This window comes from Homalodisca vitripennis, chromosome 7 (genome assembly GCF_021130785.1).
Source record: "Homalodisca vitripennis isolate AUS2020 chromosome 7, UT_GWSS_2.1, whole genome shotgun sequence".
NCBI classification, from domain to species: domain Eukaryota; kingdom Metazoa; phylum Arthropoda; class Insecta; order Hemiptera; family Cicadellidae; genus Homalodisca; species Homalodisca vitripennis.
The window spans coordinates 87,687,388-87,697,791 of record NC_060213.1 but is presented as its reverse complement, the minus strand read 5'-3'; the positions used below and the strand labels follow the sequence as shown (position 1 = coordinate 87,697,791).

The following is a 10,404-nucleotide window of genomic DNA, read 5'->3' as shown; positions in this document are numbered from 1 at the left end:
CAAGTACTGCATACTTAACGTTAGAGAAACCGTACATTTACAAATATAGTTGCTCTAACTTGTAATTATTGTGATGAAAAATCGAAATTAAGAGACTCTGAGGTTCGAAACCTATCTATTTCTAAAACTCACAATACTTTCTACAACAGTACATATGTGAAAGGAAAACCAACTCTAATCCTACCTTTGTAAATGTTCTAAAACGATTAGAAGAAAAACATGCGTTCTGTGGTAAAGTTTTTTTATATTTTTTTTCTGACAGGACTAAAAGTGCACGAATCAATATCCAACGATGTAATGGTACGTCTGCACAAACCGTATAATCAAAGAAAAATATTCTAATATTTAAATAACACAATCTAATGTAAATGAACCCCCAGTACATACCAACAAGTAGAAGCAATGAAGTCCTCGGTTATGAACAATTGTTTATGGAGTCTTTGATTACTGCAGTAAATACAAATACAACGTTGCAAACAAAGCTAACCACGTGTGATAAGAGTTAAGTTAATACTGAAATAATGGACGTGGAAAGGAGTGCGTTTGGCCTATTGTTTCTCTTCTTTCTTGTAAGGATTTAAAAAGCAAACTTTAATCTTAACTATTAGATGATTGTATGGTGAAACATTTCGTAAGTAAACATGATTCTGAAGGACATGTGATTTGTGATATATTTTTCATTTATTCATCCGTAAACTAATTTACCGGAAATAATATAGAAATGTATGGTTTTAGAAAAACCGGCACCAATTCATTGTGGACTCTTAAAATTTCGAATTGGATTTATTACGTTATAAAGGAAGGTTTTAATTTATTACGTTTTAAATCCTAGTTTTAAAGGAATAAAGCTTTTTATAACAATAGGTATTCCGCAAAGAGTTAATGGTGTTGCTTTAAATGGCTATATTAATAACTAAATATTCTTTCACGTTTTCATGTTTAAAAGTTATTTATACAAACATCTGCAAATATTTTATCCAAATTAAAAAAATATATATTGTAAAAGCCAAGCCCTATTAGATGATTAACACATAGTATAAACAACATAGAAAATTCTATTATATTTAGTATTAACAATAAATATGACTTTAATTCTTAGTAAAGTGAGTGATATACTATCCAAATATAGTTAAAGAAGTAACTTCACCTACTACCACACACAAGTTATTTTTAAGATTAATTGAACGTAATTTCTTATTATAATAACGTAAAACTATATGTATGTGACCGTACTGTGGGCGGAGATGCAAAAATTAAACTTTCATAACTTTTAGAATAATACAAAAAGTATTAAACTCATCACGTTTGAGTAGCACCAAGCTAAATTGAAAAATGTATTAAGTAATTATTAAAGTGTATATTTAATATTTCGTTAAAATGCTACATACTGGACGGAAGGTAACAGAAAAGTTCAAATTGTGGAACCGGAAACATAAAGGGGTATGATATCAGCATAATTTCACCTATCAGGAAAATTTTATTTTTGTTTGCTTTTGTTTGTGCTATTGATATAATGTGTTTTAAATTAGAAGAGCATTATCAATTTAAAACATGCCGGTCGCAGATCCACTTCCCTTAGTATTTTTCTAACGTTAAATGAATTTCATATTTTATTGAATTTAACAATATATAATCACGTATAACTAAAAATTATATTTCCAGTAAAAATCTGGGAATACAAGTATTAAAAAATAATCATTACTTAACTATATGGGTTATTTGATTTGATAAAATAACCAATAATAACATGAATTACTTTATTTGATATAATTTGTGATTCCAGTATTTTAATGCACATTTTCATGGTGTTAGAGCACTGAAATTAAAGTACCACTTGATAACTACGTAAACGTACTACTTTATTCGTAGATACACAAAATTGTTTAATGTTATTATTATAGCCAGCATAGGTATTGAGATGTTCGAAGGCAGATAGTAACTTGACAAATAAAAGTTTTTTTTTGGCATAAATTATACAAAATGAGATCCCAATTTTGTATTTAAACCAATATTGGTTCTCTTAAAATGTTTTTAAACGACGTTTAACGTTTTCAGACACTTAAAATGGAGGGAATATTCTTGCAATAGATGATTTTAGAAACATATGGTTAAGATATAGTGGCCAATGATCGTATAATATACTCACTAATACAGTCAGAAAAATTTTACCTTCTGAAGCAAAGAAGAAGAAACCCACGAGTCGGAGATCGAGCGGTCTAAGGCGTCGAATTTAGAGTCTAAGAGATACCGCAGAATGGAATCTGGTCACCAGATTCTGGTGCGTGATCGTTGCAATTTTTATTGGAATTGTTAATTTTCCACTGTACCGACTCTCCCCTTTATTATGTTTGATAAGATCCTCGCCCAGACCAGTTTCCCATGAGGACAGGTAGAATAAGGCCTAAAAGATGTTTGGCCTATCCTTAAACATACATAAATAAATAATATTGTCATGTAGACAATATTAGCCCACAAGATATTCAACCACTACTGGTGCTAGTAGGAATCAAAGTTCGAATTACAGAACTTGTCAAACTTACTGTCAAAAAGTTTCATATTCGTTGACTCATATTGTACTATTTAATTATGTATTTATAATTAAGTGATTTAGTATTTTTAAGTACTTTAGTTACGATATTAAATTTCGGATTTTATGATAATATTATTATTGCATATAATCTATGGATGAATTGTTATTGTTTTAAATAATTCATAGCTTCTTCTCATTAATAGTCGTATTATAATATTTACCATGTATTATTAAATACATGGTATTTAAACTATACCATGTAACCCTGTCGATCACAGCCACGTCGGAAAAAGTACTGACCTGAAAGCCCTGCAATATAATGCAGGTATATATCTAATAAGATTGCAATTTTGGTAGAAATCGTAATTGAAGGCTGACAGCCCTAATCATGAAAATGTTGAAATGATAATTTTATTTCAGATCATATTTTTGTTAGGCTAACCAAAATACAACCAACCACGAGATACGTACATGAAGTTTTAATTAAATTAAGTTATATACAGTCCCTTAAAGTGGTTTTTTGGTCTATTTGTATAATTGGCTGATTGTAGTACAATATAACTATAATTTATGTGTCTGATGGTTTGTTATAATTTTATAAGGGTAGAATAAAATATAATCTGATACAAAAAATATAGTTTCATATTTCTAACCTTTTCAATGCTACTTCGACTTCCACAAAAACTAGCATGGTTGAAGATTGATTTAATTTTGAGGAAAAATTCCTCTAGCGATTACAATGTTGTGTGCTTATACAGTGCAAATGTGTTCTTTGCTCCTAGACTAACAATCGTATACGATAGGATAATATTCAACACTAATAGGCTAAGTGTAATTTTCTTCTTCATTTCAGGTCACTCTCCCAATGCTTGTACTCAGCCAACAAAAGGGATGCTCTTGTTGCAACTGTCAAAATTATCAACACAATACTGATAATTGTAATGATTATAAAGATGGATTTTCTTGTTGCAACTGTCAAAAATGTCAACCCAATACTGACAATTGTAATGATCACAAAAATGGATGCTCTAGTTGCAACTGTCAAAAATGTCAACCCAATACTAACAATTGTAATGATTTGTCCAGAGCTGATCTTATAGATACGATGCAAACTGTGGATACCTTAACAACTTACCTTAATATAGCAAAAGGAATGTGTACGCAAGAAGGTTTGTATGCACTTATAACAGTTGTACTAAGCTATAATATGTTAGTAATTCAATAATATATTTACCTGATTTGAAATTTTCAGTTACATGCCTTGATAGAATTACAGTAGATTAATTTATTATTTACATTAAGCTGCATATTGTAATAACTATATATTTAAAATCATTTCGTAGCATGTACATTTTAAACTAAGAACAAATTCATAATTTTTATTAGCTCTTTGTAATATATTAAGTTTCACTACTCACATTTTTCATATACGCGTATTATTGGTTGAAGTGAGAGCCAGTTTCCATTATATAAGCATAAAAACCAGGTTCCCATCAAATATTTTCCTCTAAGGAAGAAATTGTTTGTTAGCCGTGATAGTTTTTTTAACCAGGATATCGGAAGTGCAATGTGGAGTATTTAAAAATAAATTTGTTCACATCATATATTTTTTAATATGAAATACTAAAAAATAAACTGTTAGATATGAAAATAACGTTAAATGAGCTAAATTGCAGGTGAATTTTATGATCTTCAGTAATTTGTTCCTGATTGGCTGACAGTAAAAAAATAATTATTTTTCAATACGGCCACTGCTAGTTGATATGAAGAGTGTGGCAACTGAAAATATATTTTATGGAAAAAGTTTTCATATTTTTCACCCCTTTGATACCTTTATATTTTACTCCCGCTAAACAAGCGCAGCTGACGCTAAGTTCTCTTTCTTAGGGTAAGTGCCTTTATCCATTTTACGAAATACTATATTGTATACTTATGCATTGCGAGTTGACGTTGTTTGGACGCAATCAAAAAGTTATAACTTGTGATGGAACTAAATATAGTTGTAAAGCAGGAAATTAATTTCAATGTTCGGGAAATCCACCAAATCGAATTTTTATAGTCCTTTGTACTGCATTAGAACGATTTCAGCCAATCAAAAGCATCAAAACGGAATATATCTTATTACAGCAATTTACATTTTGTAAACTATTTCTTTGAAATCAAATATGTGATATATATTGCGTTACGTATAAATTTGAACGTTACCATATTAATGCATCGTCGTAAAAATGTGTTAGAGCACTAATTAAAATCCATAAATTATATGAATTTTTGAATATTGTTCTGAACCAAGCCTTTATGAAGATGCATTCCTATAAGAAATTAGAAACTAAAACTACTTAACAAAAACCACTTAATTTTTATAACTATTACAAATCACCGATTTCTGTCAAACATGTTTAATATATTACAATATTGCTTCATTAAATAAAAAGTACTTTTTTAGCTAATTTCCGTCAGATTAATAAGCGACTAATAATATCCACAGTTAAAATTTTCATAAAGCCGTGAATACTAAAACTGTATTAATATACAAACCATCAGTTTTAGTAAATTTAAAATTTCTTGACATATTATATTGTGATAGAGTTGGGAGATTTTACACATTGTATTAAGACAACATGTTCAGTTTAATAAATATAAAAAGTCATGTTTCTCCTCCAAATGCCATAACAAAAGATAAGGAGAAGCCAGAAATTTAATAATTTCAATTAAACATCGAAATAGAAAACGGCCGACCAATAACTGGAGCAAAAACGCTGTACTCACCACCACGCAACCCGAATACCATAAATAAAGGTATTGGTTACTTTTGCGTGTACTGGGAATGTTAATTGTTCATCCATTAAGTAATGTATTTACCTATATTTGTTACTGAATGGATAAATGTTTGTATGTGTAGTTAATTAGTACATGATCGTTGAGGTACATTGAAATTTAACAAAGTTATTATTTTCCAGCACAATTAAATGATGGCAGGAAATAGCCCAAGTAGGAAACTGCAAGGCGGAGGTGGGACATCTGTCATTGACGAAAGACCTCACACCAGGCGTGAATAGTGATATTTCACACAGGAAAAAAAACATTTTTTAGAAAAAGAAAATATAAAATATACATTCAAAGTATCCCACATTATGAAACTATAGATAATAAAATCAATAATCATTTTGTATATTAATTTTAATATCCTTTTCCTATGACTAGCAGTTACCAGCGCCTTCACTTGAAAGTTCAAGCTATATGTGGAGGGATCTCATGGATTTGAACAGCCTCACTGCACGAAGCCTATACATATTGAGCAATCTGAGTAAATTGGATCCTGTATTTGGCCTTGGATCTGGTAAATAACAAAAAAAAGAAAAACAATACAAATCTGATAAATAAAAAATAATTGCTAATAACCACAAACATAATGTTCCGTAAAATCATAATGCATTACAAATTTAGTTTCGTTTTGTAAAGTTAAATTTTTATTACTCACGATTTTGTTATACAGTATGTTTTGAAGTAGCAAAAATATTATGTAATAACAGCCTATAAGTTTAGGAATTTCTTGTACTTTTATTATAATAATAAGTAATTTAGTAGCAATCTGAATGTTTGATATTATAGACTCCAAGGACATGAATCAAAAGCAGTTATCATGCTTCTCAGTCCATATACCGGGATTTTAAATTGTATTCACATTAAAGCGTTCTAGGAAATTACAAGAGATATAGTAAAGGTTAAATAGACATGGTTGTGCGTAATTACAAGGCCAAGAAAGCAATGTTTGTTAAGTTAAGTATTGGTTGCGTCGTTTACTGGGCTCATAATCCTTATTTATACCTGTAATAGAGGATTTTTTACGGATTTCAAGAATACCATAATATAGTATATGTTATACTTTCCTTGTGGGCTTTATAAAATAATTCATAAAACCCATTTTTGTATGTTTATTTGAAGGGAATATTTATTACGCTATTCGAAGGTTTGGTAAAACTGACTGATATTTCACTACACATCATTTTAGAAAAACAGTTTTTGGAGCACAGAGAGTGAACGTCGCACAACTAATAATTAGCGTAACCACACTGATTTGTTATTACAAACAATTTTAGCCATTTAAACTTTTCTACACTTCTTACAATTCCCAAGATTTCTTTAGTGCACATAAAACTTGGAACATCCGGGAGAGCTTTAAAACTAATATTTAGGTCATTACGACAGGCAGTGTAAATACTGTTTGTAAAGCTCCCCCTCCACCAAAAGAATAATATCATAGCGAAGGAAAGATTGGATTAAAACAAAATATAAAGTGGTTTTAGGTAGCAAATTTTAAAACATTTCTTCAAATATTACAAATTGAAATTAATTGCATTAAGCTTTTTATATAAATACTCAGTATGAAAATTGTACTTGTCCTATATTTGTTCATTGGTATATTTAAAAGGACATGCACCAGCTGTAAAAAATACTGAAGTATGTGTTTGTCAAATACTTCTAATACCTATTAATAAAAATTATGAGAGTGCCCATTTACCTCTAAAACCTACAGAAACTACCGGATCAAGATTGAATTAGGTAGAGAGGTATACAATGTGATAATCATTGATAATTGCACGGAATACCGTTATTAAAGTCGAAGCCCCCAATGATGACCCATTACCAAAAACTAGACATAGTACAGCGAGACACGGTGAGCAGGGGTATAACCCCTCACACCCCTCGATGTTCATAATTGATTTCAATTATGCCTTTGGAATTCGGCATCCTTATTAAAATTATTCACCAATAAAACATGACACTCGCATGGCACGGTGCAAATCATAGGTTATGGAGGAGATTTTATGGCACACAAATAATCAACTGCTTAGTGCTTATAACGCTCAGGCCTTTTTGAAAAAGGGTAGGGGAGAGAGGGAAAGAGCACTTCAAAACTCCACAAACGATTTAAAAATTTAACTGCATAAATATCAGGTAACATTTGTTGTAAAATGTCTTTATCGATATGTAGCCTGTTAAAGATGTCATCAAAATCAGCGTGTACTGGTTTATTTCCACTAATAAAACACCATTGTTAACCAATACCTTAATTTATTAAATCTTTACATGTTCCAAATGTGTTTCAAATACAATGATGAATATTACATACAATATGATAGCACTGTCATGGAAATAAGAATTTATCACAAGCGTATCTTAAACTTACGCAAAAGAAGCAATGGATTATTTTCAAAGACATGCAAGCAATACGTTCATGATATTGCTTTTTGTTTTCAACAAGAAAGTTTTTAACTTTATTAAAAGTCTCAACCAGTTTCATCCTTCTATAAAATTCACTCGTGAAATAAAACATAGCAATCAACTTCCATTTATAAATTTATTGGCTCATTTGAATTTGATACATACAGAGGTTCAACACAAAATAACAGATTTATTCCCTTTGATTCAGTCTATCCTTTTTCACAAAATCAAGCACATACTCCTCTATGAATTGAAAATTAAAAAAAAAAATAATGCTAGTAATGAGTTGCAATCTCACACTAGTACAGATTGCCTCCTGGAATCTCCCATCCACATATGTATGAAGAGATCCATAAAACATAGACGACGAAGTCGTTCTAATGAGCTCTTTGAGTGTTTCAGAAATCAGATACTCGCAAAACACAAAATGAGCGCAACCTAGTTATCCAGCAGCTATACAGTATTCTCGTTGTCTCATCAGATGCACATTTGATTGCACTACGACTTTTTAAACACAAGCCCAAAGCATTGCAGATCAACTGAGTTTTCTACACATAACGTAGCTATTGTGGAAAGGGCTGATTCAATGCGAATATTGAGTTAACTCTACTTCCTTTTCCTCTTTTAGTAGCGTCTGAAATCTGACACTGGTACAGATTGACTCTTGGTATCTGGCTCCAAACAATAAATAAAAACAATTTGTAAAGACACAAACAATTTGAACAACTTGACTGAATGAAGAATGTATATGTATTTCCTACAATAATCAAACGACAGAAATTAATAATATTCAAAAAGTGCCAATATTAAATTATCTTCAAATTCCAAAATTAAATTAAAAAACCTATTAGTAAATCCAAAGAATAAGCCGTCAGGAAGAGTAATCTGGAATTTTTCGTTTTGAAATGACTTGTGACAAGTTGGCTTTAAAATAAGTTGGTAGAAAAAGAAGTTCAAAGAGAAACTTATAAAAACCGGGTATGTTTAAATACCACCAATAAGAAAGATAAGTTTTAAGGAAAGATGCAATATAAACTGTGTATTTTTTTAAACATAAGTTGTTAAGAAAAAATAACAAATATTTAAAAATAGTTCGTTGCTATTTCGATTTTTATCAAGAAGAACCGAAACTATTCACCGTTATTGCTTTTTATCTAATTAATTATTTATTTTACTTTTAACATTTACGTTAGACACACATTTCTTATTGTACAAATTTACTTCCTTATATTTTCTATAACAAGTATTTGGAGTTTTGTTTATATTATATTGGAAGTGTATTACACCATTAAATAACCAACAAAAAGTATCTGAGTATCTTTCTGAGATAAAAGTATGAGATATCAATAGAAAAAACTACTTTCAGTACTTTATTGTACTTTTTATCAATAGGAAATACAATATATATATTTTTTTTAAGGAGAAGCCGATGTACTTTTATGCCTTATTCTGCCCGTCCTCCTGGGCCACTGGCTTTTGCGAGGATCTTATCAAACAGAATAATGGGGAGAGTCGATACAGTACAAGGTCGATGGTACTGATAAAAAGTGCAAGGGTCACAGACAGGATTCGAACCCGCGCTATCTATAACTCAGGCTCTAAGTCGAACATCTTAGACCGCTCGGCCATCGGCACTCCCAAAGATAGATCCCATAGATTTAAAAATCTATGTGTAATCATGCAATATTTACATGATTTACACATACACATTTACATGAATTTTAGTCCAAGTATTCCTCCCTAACCTTCTTCTAACCTTTCCGGCTTTTCACATAATTTTCCGTTTCGAAAATCAGACCAATTGATCAAGTTTGATCTAATCGGAAAATTGTTATGATTATTATTCTTCATCAAGGTTTTTTCTCACGGTAATTTTCTGGTTGAACTAAATCCAACTGGCATCGTAAAATTCGACCTAAGAAAAGCTCTGTGGGTGACACAACTGTTGTCACATGAGGTGATGACCTCTACTTGAACAAGAGGTTACTCAAGTCTGATTCTAAACACGTTGGTGTTTCTTCATGGCATTGCTTTCATTGTCTCCAAATACTTCCAAACTTGTCTATTTTACGAAGGATGGTTGATTAGAGTAGTAATATGTTCTATACGAACTGTTTACTGCAACTGAAGGTTGCAATGTCTGAATAAGTAAAACAGGTCCCATTATTAGACACGACAATTCCGTATCGACAAATCAGGATCTTTATTCTTCACCATTACTGCTGTAGCCATGGTATTCATTGTGATTATTCCTATCCATACTATAAAAAGGTGAACGTTAAGCAGACAAATTTTACCTAGAAAAGGACTGGCTAAAGTTGCCGATTTGCGTAAGTGTGCCTCAAAGAGTAAGACTGTAAGCAGCTACAGCTATGTATTGATGTTAGACTACCAAACGTGTTAATGGTCTAGAGATTTCATTTTTACGATTACTTGATAGTAAAAATAATTTAAAATTCAATTTTTAATTACACTTCGTACTCCTCACATTATTCAACCTTATGTAAGTTTTGTGCGTTTTTCTTTTATGAATAATCTTACATTTTGGGTTTAATATCCGGTAGTTGGATAGCCATTCACAATTGCCTTTTAAATTTTTCCGAGTCTTCATTAACTTCTCTGAACTTAACTATAAGAAAAGACATACC

At 30.7% G+C, this 10,404-nt stretch overlaps 1 protein-coding gene across 2 annotated transcripts; it reads left to right on the top strand.

Moving 5' to 3' along the window:
* The first annotated feature begins 399 nt into the window (after nucleotides 1-399).
* Nucleotides 400-5,700, top strand: LOC124366030 (guanine nucleotide-binding protein subunit gamma 4-like). Of its 2 annotated transcripts, none has more exons than XM_046822233.1 (3): nucleotides 400-569; nucleotides 3,384-3,699; nucleotides 5,491-5,700. In XM_046822233.1, exons 1-3 carry the CDS (start codon nucleotides 522-524, stop codon nucleotides 5,514-5,516), a joined length of 390 nt encoding a protein of 129 aa, XP_046678189.1. In that variant the 5' UTR covers nucleotides 400-521; the 3' UTR covers nucleotides 5,517-5,700. The 2 variants fall into 2 exon arrangements, with proteins under 2 accessions (XP_046678189.1, XP_046678190.1); XM_046822234.1 differs by having other exon boundaries at nucleotides 402-631.
* Nucleotides 5,701-10,404: the final 4,704 nt, after the last annotated feature.

Coding starts and splice junctions, on each gene's coding strand:
- LOC124366030 (XM_046822233.1), top strand. CDS start 522: ATGGACGTGGAAAGGAGTGCGTTTGGCCTATTGTTTCTCTTCTTTCTT. Junction 570..3,383: donor TATTGTTTCTCTTCTTTCTT/GTAAGGATTTAA, acceptor TCTTCATTTCAG/GTCACTCTCCCAATGCTTGT. Junction 3,700..5,490: donor AGGAATGTGTACGCAAGAAG/GTTTGTATGCAC, acceptor ATTATTTTCCAG/CACAATTAAATGATGGCAGG.